General features: G+C 36.6%; 1 protein-coding gene across 7 annotated transcripts in view; it reads right to left on the bottom strand.

Annotated features, from left to right (window-relative positions):
* Window positions 1–25,254, bottom strand: part of MARCHF1 (membrane associated ring-CH-type finger 1) — a 224,617-nt gene that overhangs the window by 27,738 nt on the left and 171,625 nt on the right. For 3 of the 7 annotated variants that reach the window (XM_088163628.1, XM_088163630.1, XM_088163629.1), the window contains 3 exons: window positions 19,661–19,711; window positions 7,392–7,471; window positions 6,365–7,230 (listed from right to left, as the gene is read on the bottom strand). In XM_088163628.1, coding sequence (XP_088019754.1) covers window positions 6,365–7,206 — 842 coding nt within the window. In that variant the 5' untranslated portion in view covers window positions 7,207–7,230; window positions 7,392–7,471; window positions 19,661–19,711. The remainder of the gene's footprint in view (window positions 1–6,364; window positions 7,231–7,391; window positions 7,472–19,660; window positions 19,712–25,254) is intronic. The other 4 variants (XM_088163631.1, XM_088163632.1, XM_014878559.2 and 1 more) reach the window with 2 other exon arrangements.

Below are 25,254 nucleotides of genomic sequence, written 5' to 3'. Positions count from 1 at the left end.
CAAAAGCAGGCTCCTTATCTGAATGAAAGCACCAATGGAGGCCCTTCACTTGCCAAATTAGGAACTACAGCCTTCTGACTGTGGCACGTTTACACCAACTGATGCCATTTATACATAGGCAAACTGAACTCAATTAACACAGATGCCTAATAACCACACTGTCATTTTCTTGAAGATGGAAGAATACCAGTACAAGAGAAAAACTTTTCAACTTTTAACAGATTAATATGCTCAAGGAAGACAATGCCTATTCCAGAAATATCGGTTTTGGTGAGAAATTATTGAAAAGGCAGTTAAATCTTGCCCTTCAGTAGAAAGCACATATAAACTCATAATGGCTATGCAAAGAAAAATTTTTACTCTGTTTTCTGGGTACATCTCAGCACTGTATCTCACTGTCACTAAAGGGGGCTTAGTCAGGAAGAAACAGCAGAGCTGAAAAATGTTGGAGCAAGTGAATCCCTGGATTTGATTTTTGGCTGTGAGGATTATTAGCTGCCAGCATGAAATGCCATGAGCTCCTAAGTTATCTTAATTGGACCAAAAGGATCCAGTTCCCCAGAACTGCAAAAGAATGCAGAGAAATGCTGTTCCTACTGTTTGATTTTTTCTTAGGAAAGCTATTCTAAAAAGGTAATTTTCTCTTTTGCCAATTTATAAAGTGCTTACAGTAATTTTAGATAGTTAGAACCTAAAATTAAACAGCTTTATGAACAACTCACAGCGAGTAATTGTCCTTCATAAAAACAATCCACAAAAATATTGAACTCTGCTCATGCATAGTTTATCACTTGGAAAAAAAAAAGGTTAAATTCACTGAACATGTCACCCTGCAATAGGATACAGAGTGCCATGTTTCTCTTGCTGTCATTCTACAGGCTTTTCCTTTTTTTGACCTCATTTCCATTCTTTCCACCTTTAACTCACTAAGAAATCTAAATGACAAATTGGTCTTCCTCTCCATTTAAACATGATGTGAATGAGGAATATTAATTCTCCACACCAAATGCAATCCATTTGTATATCCCTTCCCTGACACTCCTGCCCTCCCATTATGCTATACAGTCAGCTGTCTTTACCTGACTAGAGGAAAAACCATTTTTAAAATGTTGCACTACACTAGTGGAATTTCATAAGGGCCTAGTTTGTAAAGCTTTCTCTTAATTTCTGCAAAAGTGATCAGAATTTGTAAGAGTCCCAAGAGCAAACAACATTAGCGAAAGCACATACATATTTTATTTTGTCGACATTTCTTGTCTTTCTATTAATCTTCCTTTATAGGTGATAAATAGGATATCTAAAGAGTTACAAGTAATTGCTGCCTCAGATGCACTGTTAGTGCAAGATACATGTCTGACAAGATTTACTGCACTGAACAAGTTCAAAGAACTAGGGACTGCATCTCAAGAAAAGATATAAAGATACGGTTATAGATTTCTTCCCTCCCACCTAGTGAAAGTCAAAGCTTTAAGGAACTAAACTCCATACACAAAGTATGCGAGCTTAAAGTATTCAGTAATGGGACCCTTAAAACAAAGAGTAACTTTCTAACAGGAAGCTGTGCCATTTCACTTTTTTTCCATGAAAAATAAATTCTGAGAGGGAACAAGCAGAAACCAGGACTCAGTTCTCCCCCAGATAACTGAGCCTAATCCCAACAAAGACATGCTTGCCTTACTTTGGCTCTCCTTGCATCCTTGTGAATCATGGAGAGCTTCCAAAAGAGACTGCATAACCAGATGGCTGAAGAGGTGACAGATGGGTATTTGAACCATCAGGCAGATAATAGAATTAACCAGAATTTCATACTGCTTCAAAGACTGATGAACCACCAGACCATCAAGCAGAGGAGGAGACTCCTCAAAAAGCAAGAGATTCTGATCAAAAAGTCACGTTACAAAACATAAAGCTCTGAACAGGAAAGTAAACAGCAGTCACAGCTCTGTTCAAGGAAGGGGTGACGAATCAACATGCAGGACAAGATTCAGAGACTTAGATCCTAACATGCCATCCTGAGATCACAAGGTACACACTAACATCCCAGGGAAAAACAGATTAAAAACCCTCCAGCTAAACACCACAGTCTGGAAGTAGAGCATCTTCCATTTTATGGTGATTTTAGAGGGCTCTGGATAGTATTTCAAGTCTACATATTCTTCATTAAAGTTTTTTCACTGGGTCCAACATCAAGGTTTCAAGTATTTAGAATGGATGTTAAAATTCAGTGGCAGAATTTTAACCTATATATCTGTCTTCTGTTCAACTTTCTGGTTTTTCTTCCTCAAGGACTTGTTTCCTAACAGCCACCTTTCTGTCTGCTGATTTCATGAGCACTCTTCTACCTGAATATTTCAGAATGTAAGTAATTTCATGAAAGATATTTTTTTTTTGCAGGTCCTACTAAATATTAAGAAAAAAACCCTGCTGAAGCGCTTGATTTCACAGAGAGAAACTACATAATCATATTGCCTCTTGTCATATGCAATATACACTATTTCTTCCCATCTGGAATTGTGCTAACACACAGAAATACACTAGTTTTTTCTTAAGTTTATCATGGTCATTAAATTAACACACTAGATTTTGAAAACTGTTTTTTAAAAATTATGCTTCAAATATACTCTGCAGATCTCATGAATCAACTTCATCATCTCCTTTACTTCTCCCCTTCCCTGCTTGTTTTCTCACATGCCCTACTCCTCAAATAAGGGCCTGCCATTACCTGACTGCAGAGTCATTCAGAGTTCAACAAAATCAAAATTTGACTTCCAATAAGCATCTTTTTTTTTTCAAAATGAGAAACTCTGCTTTATTCAAGTGCATGTGTTTTTGCTGAAATGACTGAATCAGCACTACAAAAAGATTTTACACCAAAAGCCTAACTAGTTAAACAGAAAATACATTTCAACTATACCATCAATAATAAAAATACCACAAGATATATTCAGAATCAATACACAAGCACTTATGATCCACTAGTGGTAATATCAACTACCCAATTTTCTTTTCTTAGTGATTTCCATGTGAAAATCCATGAGACTAACTTCTCACAATCCATTCACTTTGTCATGTCCAATACACAGCTGCTCTCTTCAGGGAGATTATGCACATGCAGACCAAAGAAAGCTATTTCTGAGGCCGTGCCTCAAGCCATGGCAAATTCCAGGATAAAGTATACATGAAGAAAATCTCAGGCACGGGGCAACTTAGGAAAAGGGGATCCAATTGTATGATTTAGAAAGCCTATCCTGTGAATCATTTTTTAAAAATAAATTAAATTAGGTGCCAAAACAACTCAGCACAGCCAGAACTTATGTTGTATCTCAGAAGAAGAAACCTTGCCTCCTAATGGACTCCAGGAGAAATCAGTTGTTCAGGGAAGAGACTGTAAAGGTCAGCATTGATGCCATGACATTTTTTCAGCTTTTTGGAAAGAATCAGTGACACTAGAACGGCAAATGATTCACTGAAGTGGCCAAGAGGCTCCCCTTAGACTAGCTGAAGAACATATTGCACAATGGTACTGTACTTTATCTGACAAATGTGCCCTGTCACATTCTTGCTCATGCTACTAAATGCAGAGTGAAGAAACTGTCAGTAATCCATGAGGAAATGAAGGAAACTTAGAGACTTAAATAAACCCACAAACTTAAAGACTTAAATAACTGTCGCCACAAGATGTTTATGATCCCTGTTCCTCTGCTATTTCCACACAATACTATTTAGGTGAGGGTCATTCCTCTCAGCCAGTGTTGTCATATCAACTAAAAGACATGAACAGCTAGGATGAAATCCCTGAAGAAACACCGCAGGAAAACAAATTTTCCACATCACAACCAGATATGCTAACCCAGTTTTAGCATAAACATGAAAAACCACCCTCCTTTTACTATTTCTCATGCAGAAAAATGGTGCATGTGTTCACAACTACACTGATATAGAATTATCTATTTGGTTATTGCTTTAGATTGCAAGTTGTGAGTTTTTTTAAAGAAACATACTACAGTTCACGAATCAATGAAGTGCATGGACCTGTCCTGAGAAACAAACTACAGTCTGTCTGGACTGGTAGTAAAAACATGTCTTCCTTTTTCTTCATCTGTCTGCAAACTGATTAAGTAAGACAACTTTTCAGCTATACAAAATTAACAGGCTTTTGATTTTACTATGTTTCCTAGATGTATTACAGTGAGTATGATACATCTGATAATGACAACAACAAAAAAATAGCATTATCTCTGACATGTAGAAAAATGCATTTATGACTCGCTTGGGAAATTTTGCAAAACAGGTCTCATTATCAACCATATTAAGTTCAATGCTAGTTGTTCAAAGAACATCTCCACTATACTGAGCCTAAGGGCACAACCTATCAAATTTTTTCAACTTTCCTCAACTAAGTAAGAGCCTGGCTAAAAAGTTTGTATGCACATCCAAAAGGTCCATCCTTGAACGAAGCTCCAAGCCTTGCAAAAAGTGCCTGAAAAATGATTATAAAATTATCATTTTTATGGGTTGAGAAGACAAATAAAAGACTGGGATTCACTTTTCATCTGAAGGCAAATTCTACATTTGGTGACTTGGGCAACAGTTAGGACTAATCTACATAAGCCATTTACAGAACTTTATTTTAATATATATATATTTATATATATATATATATATATAGTATGTATGTATATATATGATATATACACACACGACACATTTATTTATTTATGCATTTATGCATTTTTTACTTAGTTAAGCCCATATGAAGATCCATGCTGAAGTTTTTTTTTCCAGGTTTTGGGTAGCTCATATTCTTAACAATTATTAAATGACCTGTTATATATGTATTGCATGTACTACACTGGATCTTCAATACATGCAGGCTGGGTAGTTCAGAAATATAAGACAACTCTGAAGCTGTTGTAGTTATCTGTGCACACCTCTGCATCATGTCCTGTAGATACATTTCAATACCATGATTAACCACTGTTGCTGTTTCTTTGCATTACTGCAAGGCAGAGAGAACCCAAGCCTGCTCCTAATATATAAACTCATGCACAAACACAGCTGGACTTTGAAGAACCTTAAACTATTATGACAGACAAAGGTCAGACAAGTGGAAATGTGCATTTTATTCTTGGTAAGTATAAAAAGGAGTGCATAGGCCTTGTTGTGTTAGTAATGGCTTATATCTTCTGCTGCAAAAAACCCACAAAATACCTGCATATTACCTTTCTTCTTTTTAGAAATAAGATCTTTGCAGCGTTTCATCAGGTTAAAGCACACTGTGAAACTGCATGATGTGGCATCATGCACTTCCTCATCCTCTGTTTACATTTCCACGCAAATTCTTCCCAGCAAAGAAAAGTGAGAAGTTTTGGGTTACCATATGAAGAAACTAAGCCTGATTCACACTTAGTAGATGAGAGGCAATGCTGGCTGACAAGTTTCGTGAGGGAGAAAAAAGGAAATACTTGTTTCAGTTCTGTTAGACTTACGGGACAGTGCATTCTCATTTACCAGTTACTAAGTAACTCAAGCATTCCCAGCTGTGTACTCCAAATTTGGATGTTAGCCCAGAAGTGGCTAGCCTGATCTCACTTCCAGGATAAAATGCTCACCTTCAGGTTGCATGCTTCACACTAAGGGCATCAGATTGTCAGAAGCCTGAACTTCTGAACTAGAGAGAGCTCTTTGTGCTGCTTTTTCTTTCCCAAAGCTTATTTTACTGCTTTTTCTGCCCAGTCACCCTTTTGTATCATTCCAGTCCTTGTGAGGGGTGACTGAACTAACAGCCCATACACATTCACAGTGTAGACGTGTTCAGCAGTGCAAAATCACAGACAAATTATGCCCCACTAGAGACAATATTCTCCAGGCACCATCCACTGGATTCCTGAGGTAATGGCAACTCAAAGGGAAACTGAATCAAGACCATAAATTTATTTCATGTAAGTGATAGAAAAATTACATAGAGGGACCAAAGCTGGATTTGAACTGATCACTTAAGGAGGAAAAGCTCTATATCCCATTGTATTGAGCTATCTGTCACTCTGCTTCATTCTCTGCCTCTGGCTGGAGATTTAAAAAAAAACAATACTCTTCTAGAGGACAGAGTGAGTCCATCTTCATGGAGCAAAGACAAACATTTGGTTCCTTTGAAGGATTACTCTTTTTAAATATGAGAAGTATCTCTTCAGATTGAGATATGCTAACTTCTCTGCAGCAAAGGTTCTTGTGTTATTTCCTGTGGCCTGCCTAGCAGTTTATTTTTGAGAAACAGTGATAGAAAGCAATCAAGGGAAAGGCACTCAGACTGTGGCAGGAAGAAATTCCTCTTAAGAATGCTAAATTCTTCTTATTAGGGACTAACCTGCATACTTCTAAATCATCAGACCAGTCATCATACAGCACTGGAGGCTTCTGAACAGCATGAGGCACAGTGGGCCCTGCCCCAGCAGGGGCTCCATGATCTGGGACTGCCAGAGCATCACTGCCAGAGCCTGCCTCTGCAAAGGAGTCCTTCGTGTGCCTAAGGAGAGGTGCAGGCTGCCGATCTCTGTGGTAGCTTTTCCCTTTGCTTTTCCCACATTTTCTTGAGGAAATCCTTGCTTCCTGAGATGATGCTGAAGACTGTGATTCCTTAAGCCTTGGAATCCTTCGGCGGTGATTTAACGTAGGATTCTCAGGGTCAGACATCTCTGGTTTCTCTTTTCCCATTGTCCCCAAGGTGACAAGTTCAACAGCATTACTGTTTGAGGACTCATCCTGGTTACTGCATGATCTATTGTGTCTTCTCCCTCTCCTGGCCATCCTGGCCTTTTCTCTTGCTCTCCTCCTAGCCTGAGCCCACTGACTCTCATCTGAAGATGATGATGAATCAGATGTGTTCCAGCTGGATCTCGGAGGCTCAGGATGCAATTTACAGTTTCTCCCCTTTCCTTGCTTTTCTGTGTGCTCACCATTGTCTCCAGTCTCTCTTTTCCGCCTAAACCTTCGTTTTATGTGTTTCTTACCACCAGGCTCCCTATTAGAAGGGGCCAGCACTATGACAGGGGTTGCATGTTCAAGCTCATCTTCTGATAAATCATGCAAGGTAGTAGATCTAGACAAAGCAGTAAGCAAAGGAAAGGGATGGAAATGGTAAGGGTGAGTGGAAAGAGAAATCACACACACAACAAAACAAAAAAAAAAAAAATATGAGAATGAGAACATGAATTTTAATAGAAAAACATGAGACTAAAAAGCAAAAACAAAACCAAAACAGAGAGAGATAAAAAGAAAACTAAAGTCTATGTCAATTATGAATAAAGCTAAGCAGAAGCAAGAGTTACATAATATTTAATAAAAACAACTAACAAGTATCAGCCAGATGAGAGTATATTTTTCTCAGCACATACCTACAAATGTCCTGAGTGGAGGGGCAGACAGACAACCGAGATTGACTCCTGGGAGCTGTTCCTGTTGTAGGACTGCTTGCCTGTTGAAATAAGTTAGACAGTTTGGAATCTTTGTCCAAGAAATACATTGCAGATATTTTACTGCTTTGCCACATGATCACAAAATTAAAATAACTGTTTCTGCTGTTCATAGCGCAGTGTTGCACACATAGAAGATCACAAAATACAGGAAGCTTGAACAAAAGTGAAACCTATTTGTGGAACTAAGTACGACTGAAGTGTTTGAGCTCTCATTCGCTGATGACTACATTTGTCACTGTTTGAGGAAGCAGCTTTCAGCATTTGAATTTTCATTTGGTTCTACTTTAAATGTCTGAAGGAAAAAGCACTGGTTTTCTTTAGTGCAGTCAAACAACCATGATGATTCTTTCTAAATCATGTGAAGTGCATTTGTAATACACTGAATGATAAAGAACCCAAAGCTAACTTAGGTTGAGTGGACTGATGAAACAGTATGAAAATTAGAGTGTGTTTTAAAAGGTTTTCAAGGCAATCAGATCTTCCAGAAGAGCTGTAAATGTTAAACTGAGACTGAAAAATCCAAAGTGCAGGCTGCATCTCTACAGAGCTGATTGCATTCTCAAGCAGCAGAAGAGATATAAAACATGTTTAGTATGTGACATTTTGCTCGTAAGGTTGTTGCTACAAATTGCAGATACCCGCTACTTTCACTGAAAACATATTTTGATGGTGTTAACAGCAAACCATTTCAATCTGCCTTGCTATCTACTGGCAGCAGAACTGTATGGAATCCAAATGTAAATCCAAGGCGATGTGATTCTTCAGGATCCCTCACAAGACAGGGTATTGTGGGAAATAGGTTCATTGGAAATAATTCATAAGACTGTGACCTTCCTGTAGCTGATCTGGGGTATTAGCTTTTAGTATGCAACCCCATCCACCCCACTGTGATCACCACTTCCAAATGCAGACAAAATACTGCAAGCCTCAGAATTCCACAAGACCGTGCATCAGATGCAAGAGAAGGATGACAATTAAGCAAGAGTACAAAATACAAATCATACAAAGATGTAAAGCCTGTCATCCAAGTATTTTGTACTAGCAAATCAAATTCAGTCAGATAATTGAAATTATTTCTAGCTCAGCTTTCACAGACATTTCTGTGGTATTAAAAAGGTGCTTGAAAATTAGTAGTACAAGCAAAAATAATTACAAACAGCAAGTACCTGCCAACACTTCACTTTTAGCCGAGGTTTCTCAATATCTATTCTATTTAATGCATACATCTTTTGGAAACATCAGTCACCACTATGTAGATTTTTTGCTTTTATATGGATACCAGCTGAGACTTAAGAATAGTGCTTTTGCATGAAAAAAATCTTCTAGCTCCTGAATTCAAGTAACCATTTTTACCTGTTGATTAGTATTTCAAAAATACACCAAACCCACCAACAATATTACTAATTCTTTACTTCTAGTTCCATGAATCTCAGAGATGTAACAACTAAGCCAAAACGAGAAATTAAATTGATAAAGCAATTGATAAATTCATTGACGCTATCCGTGTGTTCTAAGTTTTTGCCATGTCTGGATTCACCAAAGGATGAACATCAGTGTGTCTACATGCAGTGTCCTGCTGGAAGAAAAGGACAAATATCTGTGAGAGAGAGATTGTATTCCATATCTCCTTTTCTACCAAAACAGTATTTCAATTACATGCATTGTGACAGAGTATGAGTTTTTTGTATGTACATATTAGAAACATGTTAGATACATGGTTGGGTACATAATCTTGTTCCATCTCAGCCTCTGAGATTAGCATTAAGTAATTAGGCATATCTTAAGCTATTTAATGAGGAAAGATGCAGACATCAGCACCAATGTTATTGGGTTACAGGCTGCTGCTACGTGAAAATAAAAATCCCTCCAGACTAAGCCCCAGCTGAAGAACTGCTGAAGAAATCCAGCCCCAGAGTCGAGTGTGGAATCCTGAATTTATCCCTCATGATGAGCTCATCTCTTTTCTCCCCTCACAGCTCCAGGATTGTTACCATTGCTTCTTTCAGGGTCTCTGTAAAATAGGGCTTTGGCCTGGTCTTAAATGGTGGCCAGATCTCGCCATGTAGTAAAAGGAATTTTTACATCACTTTGCCACAAGCAGTACCCTTTGAAGGGATAAGGAGATTGGCTAAGCTGGCCCATCAACCATATATACATAGTCTACACAAGTTCAAGAAATTTTCAGGAGCTATTAAAACAGGAAGTCAGCTAGACAGCTCTTAAGAAAGCTGAAATAAAGCCAAAAAACTAAACAAACTCATTGAAAAGCTTTTACACTTATGATTTGGAACTGCAGACTGGTGGAAATCTAATTATTTTAAGATAAAAATTGCATTATCAAGTTGACTACTTAAATCTTACATTTCACTTTCAACTGTCAAGATGTCTGGACTGTTTCAGCCCTGTTCAGTCAACTTTACTTTCTAGTTCCCCTGTGCTGTGCAGGCATGATGTTTAGTTGTACGTAACTCAGAGAAAAGTGCATTTCCTTCAAAACCATTTTATGTAAGTATCTTTTACAAAATTAATGCTTTTTGCTTGTCTGTCTAAGCCCTATTGGAGTAAACATGACAACTGGCATGCAAAAAGCCAATGCACCACTTAAGTCTTCAAAAGCAAAACATGACAAGTTATACAAAAGATATAGATTCTTACCTGTGATCAAAGAGAATTCATTTGGTTTCTACAACTTTGTAACACAAATTTTTATCTACATTATCTTAATTTATATACATTTATCTACATTAAATTAGCTTTCCATGGTAAAATCATAGGTCCACAGAACACCAAGTTGGATGGGCCGTCAAAGATCACCTAGTCCAACCTTTCTTGGCAAAAGCACAGTGTGGAAAACATGACCCATTACCCTGTCCACCTGATTCTTAAAAGTGTTTGATGTTGTGGGAAAAAAAATGAACTGATTTCTAAAATCAAAAAGGTTAATGTTTCTGATATTAATTTTCTGATGTTAGTTTGTGTACCTCGTAGGAAATGGAGGTCCTTATTTTGTAAATAGGTCCAGTCTTTGTGGAAGGACCTACTAATTTCAGATCTGTCCTTGCTACCACATATCATATGAATATAATAATTCACAGCTAGATGAGCTGTTTTTAAGAACCTGTAAATTTCAACTCGGCTAGATGCCTAGTCAGACCTCTGTCCCAAAAACTCTTTACTTTTTCATCCTACCCTGTTCTGACAGCAGTAACTGTATCTGCTTTCTGCTACCACCACTGACTCTAGGTATATCCCAATTCTTTTGGCAATATTCCCTCTTTGCTGTCTCTTCTACAAGTCATACATCCCAAACTAATTTTAAAAATTTATATAATTATATCTCTTAAATCCAGTCCGAGAGCAAAGACACCTAAGGGGCATTTACTTGGACAGTGTATTTACAGAGAGAATTGTGTATTTTCAAGGCATAGCTGACAAACCAGAACATGATAATTTGAATATATTCTGCTCACGTCCTATCAGTCCAGCTCTTTTGGGAATGTATATGCAACAGATGTTGGAAACAGTCTAAAGCAGACAGATCTTATTGCTGTAATTGCTGTCACATTGCTATATTGCTATGCAGCACACCGAATATTTTAAGATACTGTATTTAGTGAATAGAGGGATCAGACTGATACTGAGGACCCCAATTCCACCTGGGAGGCTGAAAACCAGAAATTTTTAAAAATAGTATTCCTTGAATTAATGTCTTCTTTAGACAGGTATATTGTACAGCTCACTGGAATGGGAAAACTAAACAACCACTGTATGAATTTTATCATTAAAAATTACATCAGTAGCAGAATTAAATGTGGTAATTCAAAATAAAGCTGTCTCACAATTAATTTATAAGCAAGGCAGCTCATTTCTCTATGCCATCAGTACAAGGAAGAGGTCTAAGGGATAATGCCAACTCCAGCTGATTAGGTTTGGCATTTCAAAAAGATTGTTAGTTAGAGAGATTCCCCAGTCACCACCTTCTGCTGTCTTGGCTAGTTTAGATGAACTCTCTTGTCAAGGATATGCAATTCAATTAACAGACATGACAGGGCACTCATCCATAATTATTTTTGGTGTGTTGATAGTGTGCTTTTCAAGCAGAATACTGGTAAATACAGAGTTTTCAGGATAAGTGAGAAGACAGTCACTTACCCAACACAAGGGGACTTCAGTGTCACACACATTTGTCTATGTTAGAAAACCAGACAGAAGACAGAAGCGGGGGACAGAAATAAGTTCAACTGGTGAAAACAGTAAGAATTTCAAATCAAGACTGCCTTTGCTTAGGTGTTCAGGATCTGACAGAAGTTTCTAGATAAAATAAAATAAAATAAAATAAAATAAAATAAAATAAAATAAAATAAAATAAAATAAAATAAAATAAAATAAAATAAAATAAAATAAAATAAAATAAAATAAAATAAAATAAAATAAAATAAAATAAAATAAAATAAAATAAAATAAAATAGAAAAAGTTGTCCTTAGAGGCCATCTATTGCTTAACCTGCACATTGAAACTAGTGCAAGAACATGAGTCAAGTTGTGCTCTTCTTAAGAACACAGAAGGGATCTATCTGCTTTGGCCTAACAGAAAAGCTGAGTAAAAGCAGGTTCCAGAAGTGCAAAGGAAGAACATAGGAAGGGAGTGAAGCTTTAAATTAACAAACCAGATGATGTAATGAAGAGTTTATATAAAATGGCATCACAGGTGTCACCAGAAAAGCTAATGAATCCTCTCCTGTCTCGGTTCTGAATAGAGGCATTTCCAAAAGCTGGGCAATTCTCAACACTGCTTAAGTAGAAAGCTGCAGACAATTGACAGGTGATAGGGCAGACAGGGAATATGTCTAATGCTTTTATTCTCCTACTGAGTTTGCTCTAATAGAAGTGATGCATCACAGAATACTCTAGATCCCACCAGTCATTAGTTAAAAAGCTGAAACTCTATCCTATTTGAAAAACAGCACACAAAGGAATGGATACCTTAGAAGATTAGAGTAGTTTGTATGGCAATAAGCTCAGCAGGAGACCCAGCCTGTGCATTTTAATCTGAAAATTTCTGCTTTGTAAACAACGCAGCATTCTGTGGAAAACATCCACCTTTATGAACTTTTATGTGGACATTTCCTCAAGTCTAAAAAGTTCCAGAACATGATAAATGTGACCCAAGCCAGGTATTATTTACAAGCTCGGTCTTGATGGCAACTGAAACTTGTGCACGTGGGTTTGGGGGAGAAGGTTTTGGAGTTTTGGTTTGATTGGCTGTTTTTTTTTACTTTTCTTTATTTGTTTCTTTATGATAGAGCTCCTTCTTTGTACTCAGATTTCAAATTTGTTTTAATCTGATTGATACCTTCCTTTACAGCAACTGTCATATTAATTGGTAACAGCATTTCTGTTAAATTATCTTTCACAGATTTTCGTTTTTGTAAATTATTCCTTGCACAATTCTCCTCCGAAGCTTTTCTTCCTCTCCTTTCCTCCTTCCCCTCCTTTCACCCGCCTCTGAAGAAAAGGAATTAAGCGAGAAGTAATACACAAGGATGGAGCCGAAAAATCCTTAGGATTCTGCCAAATAATACCATTCAGCACCTTTGAAAGTCAGTATGATCATGTTATAAAGTGGTTTGAAATCTAAAATCAAAATTGAAAATGGCAAATCCATACTATCATTTAAAAATGAAGCAAACAAGCAATTACAGCTTTAACTTTGCAGATTCAATCAGCTTGTTTAAGTTGTTTTCTCCTGCCTTACTGATCTATGTTAATATTTATTTTCAAGGTACAGGTTTGACTAAAAAAATCCACTTTTTCTATAGGCATAGAAGCACTGCTAGCTAAGCTTTGAATTACCAGATGGATTATAGTATACAAAAGTCTTTGTATCGTAGCAACACAGTATTTTTCATTCATGATTCTTTTCAAGGATGCATCTTTCTAGTCATTATCCCTTTCTTAATAAAAATGTTTCATACGTTTTAAAAAAAATGTAGGCAATTAGAACAAACAATGTGCCAGGTTTGATACAAAAGATGCAGAGCCTTGAGAGCAGCTTTTGACCGTCTAGAGGGAGCTAAATGGAAATTTAGCCTATAGGAAAGGTGAAGTACAAAATCCGTATTTTCTTTGTTACTGGATTTTGCAGCACTTTATTTCTAAAGGTGGGGAGTACTGAGAGAACCATTTAGAATTTCTATTCCAAAGAGGGCATCTGTTTTCACACATCCCTCTATCTGCAAGACTGAAACCCTCAAAACATTCTTATATCCTAAAGAGCTTTCAGTCAGATGACATTGCTGCTCTCACAAGCGGGTGTGCATGTACACACACCCACCATGTTCTTCCTTTGGTCTGGGGGTCTGTGCAGGAGACAGACTGGATAAAATCCCATCTGCCAGGATATCATTCTTATACTTGAACAACTCCATTCTGGTGTGTATTTGATGTCTATTTATTCCAGTCCTAAGGGAAGAGAGAAGCCTAAATGTGCCAAAGCAAAAGAGTTCTAGTAAGAATATTGAAATGACTAAATCGAAGGAAGTGAAACCCTGAGAATGAATGCATCATTGTGAAAAACAGGAGATACCATATTTTTATGAAGTGCAATAAAGATAAAATTGCATGATTCCCCCCCCCCCCTCCAATTTCTCACCACTGTGTAAACAAAGTTTGCTTAATTAAATTTGGTTTTGGGACAAATACGCAAAATGTGCTTCTGAGTGCCATGGTGAAAAAACAAATGCCATTCAAATATTTCCAGAGTATATATATAACAGGTATGTTACAGATCATAATTATTATTTGTAATTGTGAAAATAATTAAAATAATTATAAGAAATAATCATATGTAATAACTTGCGTGCTCCATTTACTGAAAACAAATCAAAGCTGCTTCTGTATGATATTAGCTATCATAGGATAGGACTGAATTCTGTGATAACAAAAGTTAAAATTATATACAGGCATTACACACTGAATGAGCTCGTATAAAAACATTAAAATTGTGGCACAACACATTCCACACATACATGCAGTTTTATCTGGATGTGTCAATGTGACACATTTAGGTATACTCAGAACAGTTGTGATCGAAAAAATCAGAATCTGTGAAATTGTACACATTCTTATACACATACAATCACACATTTTTATGTATTCCTTCTCATTAGAACACCAGTTTATAACAGGCCCCAAAAAAATGTATCCAAGAGTAAACTGAAATTGAAATATTTTCTCATGCCTGTCCCCATGTATTTAATACCATCATATACTCATGGAATTTTATTCAGAAGTTCAATTTTTGGGCAGACTCAGGTAAATTCTGCTGTCATGCCATTTTTTAAGCTTAAACAAAGAATAAATTTTATGAATAAACCACAAAGCATTCTCTATACACAGAAATCAAACATTCATATCTAAGAGTTTTAAAAAGTACAGAAACAGTTACTACACAATGGATCTAGTTCTAGTTTCTGGTTTTCTGCCTTTTTTTTTTGCATTCAAAACAAATTCTGTTTTGATGAACAAAATCTTTTCACTAGCTTGTTTACTTTGCACTGTTGTTTTCAGTAAATGAGAGCTAAGTGCTAGGTTAGTCTTCAGCTTTCATAATAATGATTCTGTTTATGAGCACGAAGAATGATGTGATGATTAATGTAACATTTATACTCATATTTTAATGCCAGTTTTGTATACATGATATTACCTACTGTAAAAGCACTTATGCAGGCTGACATTTTGTGCTTTACAACAGCGAGAACTTATGTTTTCTTTTTTAAAAACCCTAAGTTTCTTCTCAGTTGCTCACTACAGTAATCTAGAACCTACACTTGGAAGGGATGGAGCTACATGGTTCCTTGAATAAAAAGCAACCACCAGTCTGGAAGAGAGTTTTCACTTGTGATTAGCATGAAACTGGAAAGAACAGTAAGAACAATGGATCAACTTGTAGCATTGTAGTTGCCTGCAGCAGAACACAAGGGGTCACACAACTGGTCTTTAGGGCTCAGTCATGCAACAGGAAATGCTTATCACGGAAATGCTGCAATCCTGGTTCTGGAAAACAAAGTCCACGGTAAGAACTTTAAAAAGAATACTTAAGTTCCTTCATGTTTTTTTCACCATAAAACCTATCAGGACATATTTTGTGCCCTCTGTTGGTGTCCCTGGCTAAGACATAGTGATGTTTGGCCATGACAAACACACTGTGCAATAGTGAGTTCTGCTTCAAGCTGGGTAAACCATCCAAACTGCCCTACAGAACTCTTCATCCATTCACCTTGTACTAAGAGAGAATGACATATTTGAGCATATCAAAACCCATGTGAAAGGTTATTCAATTTCCATTAAAATTGAATGGTAATTTATAATTCAAAAGGATTAATAAATATTGTATTACTTATTACAGAATTTGATACCCAGTTTGTGAAATTTATTTCAGTCACAAACTGAGTGGTTTGAATCAACAATTAATACATTGGCTATGATAAATTTTTCATCTAGAACTTTAGTGAGTACTACTTTGGCATCCTGGTTGCCTTTTGGTTTTCATCTGTATCTTATTGAGAGGAGCCCCACCCGACACAAGAAAGCAGAAATTGCTAACATACAGTAAAAACAATTATTTCCTTCTTTCTTTCCTCTATTGTTATTCACATTCTAAATTAGACATCTGAATATCATCACACAGAATATTCCAAAACAAGCACCTCACTTCCTGATATAATTCGAGAGAGTTTTATTAGATGGCTGCTTCAGAGACTTGTAAATAAAAAGTGTTCTAACACCTGCTCCAGGCTTTTGAAAAGTAATTGAGGCAAAACAAAATTCAGGCAATTTGCTCCAAGCCTGATTTTCTCTGCACTGAAAAATAAGCCCAAGGTTCCCATCAGAGATTTTCAGATCTTGCCACTGAGACAGCATCCTTCTCTAATGAGCTCTTGAATCATAATTAACATACAGAAAGATAATTACAATGTTTTAGAAACATTTCTTCCAGAAAGCATTTTAACATAACCAGGCAGCCCCAGAAACACATATAGAGCATAAACTCTACAGACTGTAATTGAGACACAGAATTGGTTCCACAGGTTAACAACAACGGAAAAGAATGAATCCACCAGACCATTCTCTGACTAGCTTTCCTCTTAAATTATACATATATTTAGGAAGTTATAAGAATTTTAATGAAAGAACACAGAAACAGTGCACAGAAAACTAAGCAATGGCAAATAGGTAACGACCAAGGTCAAGTTTTTAATTTACTTAGATTTTAAACACATGCAGATAGGATAATTTCAATTCTGTAATCCAGAACACTGCACAATACTATCTCTTAAAAAGAATAATTAAGTTCTTTCTGCTGCCAGCAACATAGGAAATAGGTGGGGAAAAAAGTCTAATGCTTAAAAAATTAGTAATAATTTTAAATCATCAAGCTTAGTTCGTAACTCACATTTCCAAGTACTTCATATTTTTCTTTATACATATAGGTTTCTTTATGTAGATAGGTTTTGAAAGCCATAACAACTAACTGAGGCTACACTTTGTCACTACTATGAAATACTGATCAGTCCAAAATATGACTTAATAATCTAATTATTAAATCATTAATCATATCTAATTAAATGCTGGCAGGGCATAATGCAGAAAGATTGTTTATTGATTTATTTATTGCACAGGAAAAATCTAGATTATTACCAGAAGTGCAGCAAAAATCAGACACTGATACATTTTCCTATTGTCTCTGATTGGAAAACTAACAGAAGCAGTTGCTTTTGGAGTTCCAGCACATTTTTCTCGATATAAATAAATAAAAGGCTGATGTGAATGAACGAATTCCCAGGTTGCTGTTCACTGAAGACAGCCACAGCTGTCAGTCAAATATTTTTTCTTCTTTCATTTACCTTAAATAGTCTTACCGAAATTCTTGCCAGAAAATTACATGCAATAAGAAAATTCCTTGCAACATGCTAAACTTCCACACTCTCAACAGAAAGCAAAAGTGATTGGTAAAATTGAGGCATTGATTTACATACACACACACACACACACACACACACACAAACACACACACACTCACTCATATTCACCCATCTGGGGAATGTTCGATTGAAAAAACTCTAGATTGAACAGGTATATATTAACTAGTATCTGGAAAATATCAAATCAAAACCATTCCTTCTCATTATAACTAGGTAGGGCATATTCAGTGCTCAACAATTCAGTTTGATCTGTAATAGTAGAAAATTCAGGCTTTAAATTCCTGTACCTCGTGTGCAAAATTGCCCAAGCATACATTGCGAACCTCAGGTGCTCTCTCCAAATAAACAATTTAAGAGCTTTATGAAATATGAATCTGTATTTACAGAATCTATGCTGTATTTCATTTCACAAGTAGGTTGGTACAAAATCCTGTGGTATCTACTCTCCTCTGGGGCAGCAGTTCTACATCCAATCAAGGGTGGAATATAAAACACATGGTAACTATTAAAATATACTTCCATTTGACCCTTTCTAACTTAAACATACAGGCAAATGAAAACAGTGAAAGACAATACTATTTCATAGTTTTACATAAAGACTATCTAACTTTCCTGCCCATTGAATTATTCATTGTGTGCAAGATCTGACACTGCACAGAACACAGCTCTTGCCTTTGGCATGTAGTTTATCTGGCCTAGAAGCTTTCAACCTGGTTTTAAGGTGGAATATTTTTTACTATCACTTTCTGCCATGCAATATTAACCTGCAAAGTCAGATGTTTGCTTTTCTATGTATACACACACATATAAAAAAAGCATTTTAAGTTAGACAGCAAATGAAACCGGAGTTCCAATCAAATGTCTTTCAGCATTTGAAAAACTTCACTGGCAGGTAACTTCACACAGAAAAATTGATCCAAAACAATGCATGATGCTATACATCAGAAAAAGATTAAGTGCATGACTGAAAACCTGGTTTTTCAGCTTGCAAATAAACCCAGTGCAAATATCACTTTCTAATAAGCAACTATACTGATTTCTGCAGAAACCACTTAAAATACATCTTAGTAACTGGCATGTTTCTCATGTCAGTGAATATATTTATGCTTTGTCACAGTGCAACTCATGCACCTGTCTTAAAAAAAAGCAGAAAAAGTAATATCAATTAATAATAGATTTACAGTAACTACAGCCAGAGACATGCATTTAAAATTCGTAATTAAGATAATTAATACAATTCCTGGTGATCAAGTTTTTAAATATATAACTATATAATTTCTAAGGATAGGCAGTAAGTTTAGAATAGTTTTCAGCCATATCCTACAGCGGGCTGACTATATTCTACATCTTCTTCCCTGCCTTTCTTTTTCCCTTCTTAATGTAAGAGAGTAGAACCTAACAGAGAACTAGTATTTTAACTTAAAATCATAGTTGGTGTTTGTTATCTTTTTTTTGTTCTATGCTCTGAGAAGAAAAAAGTTTTACAGTGGGTACCCCAACGACAAAAATACTTTTGGAAGAGGTTTAAGGATACTGTGCTTGCCCTAAATGCAAAATATTTAGAACCCCACATAATACATGGCAGATGTTTAGGCCTGGATTTAAAAAAAAATTAGGCTTTTATCTTTTACTTCCTGGATATCCTGGCTTTTTGGCAGAAATTTCAGCCACATCTGAACCAAAAATACAGAAAAAAGGGGGTTAAAACCAAAGAACTTCAGTAAAAATCCCATTTGGCCTTTCCTAAAGTTTCCCTTCTGTTTCCTAAAAAAAGCATCAAGATGTAAAGTCCTGGCTTCAGTGAACCATATATTCCCTGTAAAAGGAATTCAGAATTCCGTCTGGAATGAAGACAGATTCATAGTTTGGCAAATTACAACTGTTATTATTTGGGTAGTGCAGGAGGAGAAAAATCAAGTAGGAATTCCATCTTAAGCTAAAATGATAGGGTAGCATTAAACACTTGGGGAAAGTAGGTGTAAAAAAGTGCATGTGTTATTTGCTTATTATTACAAATTTTAGTAATGGCTAATTGTATATTTATGATGGAATTTACAGGGTAACCATAATGTTCAGCAGCACAACTTTAAAATCTGATTCTTGTAAGTAAAGTACTAGATAAGGAATGTAATGGATTAAAGTACTGTTTTATATTTAATTACCTAGTTTTCTTTAAATTCTAGAAAGGAAATAGGTTTCACATACCTTTGAAATATTACTTGATCGACTTGTGGAACGCCCTGGGGATTTATCATTCTGGAAAACAAAATTAAAATATGAAAATAAGTTATGTCATTTGGATTTTACCTGATCTTTTCCGTGATTGTGACTGCACAGAGATTCTCCTCTATTTTTCTTCAGCTTAGCTATTGACTGTACAATGGAAGACAGTTTAAGAAATAAACTGTCACAATAGTCTTGCAAATTACATGAGTAAATGGTTTTTAAAAGTTCTGTAAGAAATTAAAGCTAGCTTTTAATTAGTGTCAGTTTATTTTGCAGGTTTTTAGAAAAGCCATTTCAAGTCAAAGATCAAGGAATCATCAGAGCTTCTCATGAAAACTAGTACTTATGTATGAAAACAAATGCTCAATGGCAAAAACTTCCCAGTCACATTGAACATATTCCTGCTTAAAAAAAGGAGAATTAATCCTCTAGGAAAATTAGCTGTACTAGATGATTTCCTGGACAGATATGTTCTGAGAAAAATAAATTGTGACCATGCAGAGATGCAGTTCAGTTTAACATCTATTCCTCCATCGCCTCTCACTCTTGAAAACAACACATGTACACAAACCAACACCACAGGCTGAAGTGCATTAATAAAGTGTTTGTCAAAGAGCTACATTTCTATAGCACATGGTGATTGTGGGGTTTTTTTCTAACAATCCAAAGGAGGGTGTGGAGAGAGGGTTCAAAAATTTGTTCAGTATTTATACTTCCCTGGCAACTGATTCAGTTTCATTTACACTGAAAATGTAAGGTATTTCAGAAACAGGGCTCATCCCCTTAGTAAATACATGTACCTTAAGAGAATCATGAAAATATTTTTCTCAGCTCTTGAGGATGTAGGCTGAAACACTCAAGTGAATCATTCACAACAACAAGACTGATTTTTACCTAGGAGTTGAACTAGATATCGTGTGTGTAAGTCTGTTAGATAACCTGCTTGGAGGAACAGGGTGTTGAAACCCAAAGCAGAGCTTTCACTTCTGCAGCATTATTTGCAATTCATGCATCATGCAAACACATACGTGCACACATGTCCACAAGAGGTTTTCAACTTGACTATGACCTATCTCTTCTCAACCTGTATGCAATAAAACTACAGAAAATACAGAAGGTGCCAGCTGCCAAAGGCAAATGCATGTCTAGTCTAGAAATTAGTCTTTCCCCAATACTTTGTGGCACAGAACAGTTTTGTGGTGGCAAAAATGACCAAAAAGAAACCTAAGGCAATTTGTCAGCAAACATTAAAAAAAACCCAAAAAACCAACACTTTTATTTGTCATTTTTGTACTTAGAAAGCCACTTTGATCTCAACCCCCGTAAGCACATCCATATGAAAAAATAGTTTTAAAACTACTTCTTTCATATACCTATGTATCTCTCTTTCTCTAGACTGTAGTTGGCTTGTTTTCATTCTATCCCTCAGTGCCATCATTTTTTGTACTGCAAACATAAATATCCTGAACTATCTCTCTTTCTACTTTGTCTTCACCAGCGCTAAGTAGCACAATGGATGCCTGTCATCAAAATCAAGCATCACTGAGCTCCCTGACCACACAGCACTCTACATTTTATTCTGTCATAGAAACTGAACCTCAGAACTTAACCGCCTTCAGGCTTGTTTGTCACTATTTTTTTTTTAAGAACAATTTAGAAAAAATGAATTCTTCAAGTTAAGGATTCATTTTTTGCATTTTGTCCTTGAGGCTGGGCCCACTTTGAACAGGGATGTGGAGTAGATGACCCTTTCTGACCTGAAGTATCCTGTAATTCAAATATTACTTCTGTGTTATATTATCCACTGTAGTTTTGGTAATAAATTTGCAATTGCTTATCCTTTCTCAATGACAATAAATATATACAGTTTTGAATGTCTGCATTTATATCCATAGAAAATACCCTTTGGATATTCTGGGTACATCATTCGGAGGAGCTCTGCTTTGACCTCAAAATAATAGAAGTTATGGACCCATGAAATTAGTTCCCATTTTGTGGTTAGAAATTATGATTGGGGATCACAGCCGAGAAACTCCCTGCTAAAAGCATGCAGCCTTTATTGTCCATCCCTTGGACCTAAAAAATGTATTTTATTTTCTGACAGCATACTGAACCCTGGAACTCTAACGTCATTCTTTTCTTTCAACAATCCATCATTCAAGATTCATTTTCAAAATCTGTTTCTGGACTACAGCTCTCCAGGCTTTTTACATGATTCATTCTTCTCTCTGGCACATTATCTCCTTCACTTGGGTTACAACAAGATTCTGACTCTCCAACTGAAAATTCACAGCATCCACAGTCTGCAAAGTACTGCTCATACACTGAATCGTCTAAACTGAAAGACAGTTTTTTTGAAAAAAAAAGAAATAAATTTAATCATCATTACTAAGTTTAGCTATTTCATGGTGATTTGTCCTGAAAACCACAGTATAAATAGAACAAAAAGTGTTGCACTAAATTACAGTACATAAATAAATACAGAATTCTGCACTGAAGTTCCTATTCAACTTGCACAACTATTCATACAACAAAAGAACAGAATAGAAAAGTTATGGCAAAATCACTTTTGAAATGTGCCATTAAGGAGTGTCTGTGTGCTTCTGCTTTAGTGATTTATTTTTACAAAGTACTCACATTGTTAAGAATAACTGATTTTTGTCATAAATAAGCGAAGAGGAACTTTATTGCAGAATGCTTTCCCTACAAGCTTCCTAAACAGTATTTTTTTTTTTTTTTTGCACAGATTAAATACTTTTTAAAAGTTAACAATGAAACAATGCTGAGTTGGATGGGACCCACAAGGACCATGGACTCCAATTTTTGGTCCTGCACAGGACACCCCAAGAGTCACACCCTGTGAGTGAGAGCATTGTCCAAATGCTCCCTGAACTCTAAGTCTGTGAGTGAGACCAATGGTGCTGTTACCACTTCCCTGGGGAGCTGTTCCAGTGCCCAAACACCCTCTGGGTGAGGAACCTTTTTCTGATAACCAACCTAAACCTGCCCTGACACAGCTGAAGGCCATTCCTTTTGGTCCATTCCCACTGGTCAGCACAGAGCAGGGATCAGTGCCTGCCCCTCCTCTTCCTCTCACAAGGAGCTGTAGCTGCACTGAGGTCTCCCCTCAGTCTCCTCCAGGCTGAACACACCAAGTGCCCTGAGCTGCTCCTCACACGGCTTCCCCTCAAGGCCCTTCACCACCTTTGGGGCTCTCCTTTGGACACCCTCTAATGCCTTAATATCTTTTTTATATCGTGGTCCCCAAAACTGTACACAGGACTTGAGGTGAGGCCACACCACTGCAGAGTAGAGGAAACACATAACCAAAGGATTTAACCAAAGACATATATATGTGGTTACTGTGCTGCAAAGAGAGAGAAAGGACAGCAACACACACGGACCTCTTTGGGGGAAAAGGCCAACTTTATTGTATGGACAGCCTGTATTTAAAGTGTGTTACATGCAGCTAGGACAGGACAGTAGTTCATTGGACAATTGGGAAGAACATCCTTGGGACAGTACCTCAGGATGTATCCCACGGGAAAGTCACCAGGTGTTAATCTTTATTATGAATTCCATTCTGTTTTTCACCATCTTATCACCCTGGGAGACTTCCTCCCTAACTGAAGCTGTAGTCAGCTTGTCAGCCTGGGAATGGACCTGAGAGTCAGGAGAAATCCAGGCCTGAAAAGGATTTCCAAGCTGTAATTCCCTAGCTCTCTAAATGTCTGTGTCCACATATATATTCAAATATCTATACATATTTTTGTGCATCAGGGAAATCAGATTCAATCGCCTTAGTCTTCAAATCACACTATTTCAAAGAAAATAGCATTCACCTTTTAGAATTACACTTCTCAGCAGGAATTATTTAATGTCTGTAAATAGGATTTTTGACCTCCTTGACTGAGTTTTCTAAATTTACACTCACACGCAGAGTCCTGGCCCTTGAGCAAAGTGAAAACAAGATATTCAGAGAGTGCTCTCAATAAAATTCTTAAACTGTGTTTTTATCCAGTCAACAAAAAAGCAAAACACGTCCTCCCAAGACTTCCCCCTGGACAGGCACGAGCTTCTTAGGTTCTTTTATAAAGACCACACTGAAATGCCTCTCCTTATTATCAGATGGCCTGTACCACCAATATCTCATCTCTTCTGTCCTAGGCTACAGCCTGCAAACACTCACCAGGTATCTTTTCTAAAATGTGATAGCAGAAAAGTTCCTCACATTATTCTACTTTAATATCAAGAAAAATCAGTCAGTGTTTGTGGATTTCCTAAGAATTAGGTTTTACTAAGATCACTTAGGATATAATTGAAAATGTAATTCAGCCTTTAATATAAATTCTGAGAGGAAGGCAAAGGAGAAATAACACCACGAAATTTCAGAGTATGACATGTTCATGGAAGTGCTTTGGGAGCAATGTTTCATGCACGTGTCCCATCATATAATGATAATAAAAAAATCTGTATGCAATTAGTAATTAAAATAATTAAAAATAAGTGCAAAATCCCTTTTCCTATTGTAGTAGGAAAACTTAATTTCAGCCCAAGACTGGGTTTTTTGAAGTGATATTATTTTCAGGGATCATCTTAAATCTAAACCCATGAAACTTTCTAATATTTAGATACAGCCTTTTTTTTCCCCCCAATTTGGAAATGCTACTTTCACTGCTTACAAACAGATTTTTGTTTTTAAAGCACAAGAATAAAATCCTGACTGGGCAGAGGAAGAGGTTAGTAACAGCAGATTTCTAAAATACTGCTGAGAACAGTTCAGGCTCTCATTATAAAGAGGAAAGTAGGAAATTAGCTAGTTGCTTTCTGGCTCATATATAAATATTCATATGCACGGTTAACGATTTTAAGTCTTGCTGGGCAGCACAGAACAATTTAAACTAATCCATTTGTCTGGTTTCTTTCCTCAGCTGCCCTTTGTTTTGCTCTGGCTTTGAGGATCACTCCAGCTGACCCAAGCACCTTGCTAATGAATTGCACTTCGTCTCTCTGAAGTGAGCATGAAAGCATCAAGAATTAATCAGAATATCTCAGTTCACAGGAGAATCTTAAGTAACAGCTTTTGTCACACAAATACAACCAACCCACCCCCCAGAATAAACTCTTTTAAAAAATATTCTGTCTTAGTTTTCTTTTTTGTGGACTCTAATCTCTGCATCCCAGTGGTGCCCCATGCTGCTTCACACATCCACTCACAGTCCTCAACTTTGGAGTTCCACACCAGACTTTAATGACAGATATCCATCTGTAAGACATGTCACAACATGTCACAAAAATAAATGCCTCCTAAATGCAAGCACAACACGAGCCAAACAAACACAGTTTTGCCTGCCTGATGTGCTTTTCCACATCATACCCTCTCACTGGATGTGCACAGGAGCCTCCTCTCAGCACCTTTTCACTTCTAGAATACTGAGTAGGAGCAGAAACTGCTTTCCCTTTATGGCCTGAGCTATCTCATACATAGATGATCTCAAGTAGGAATATCAGTTGCTGAAAGAGCAGGAACTGACATTATTAAAATTGATGTACAGACTGAATACACTTATTTC

Source organism: Sturnus vulgaris, chromosome 4, assembly GCF_052056855.1.
Source record: "Sturnus vulgaris isolate bStuVul1 chromosome 4, bStuVul1.hap1, whole genome shotgun sequence".
Lineage (NCBI taxonomy): Eukaryota > Metazoa > Chordata > Aves > Passeriformes > Sturnidae > Sturnus > Sturnus vulgaris.
The sequence above is the reverse complement of the archived record's forward strand: the minus strand, read 5'-3'. Positions and strand labels throughout refer to the sequence as shown.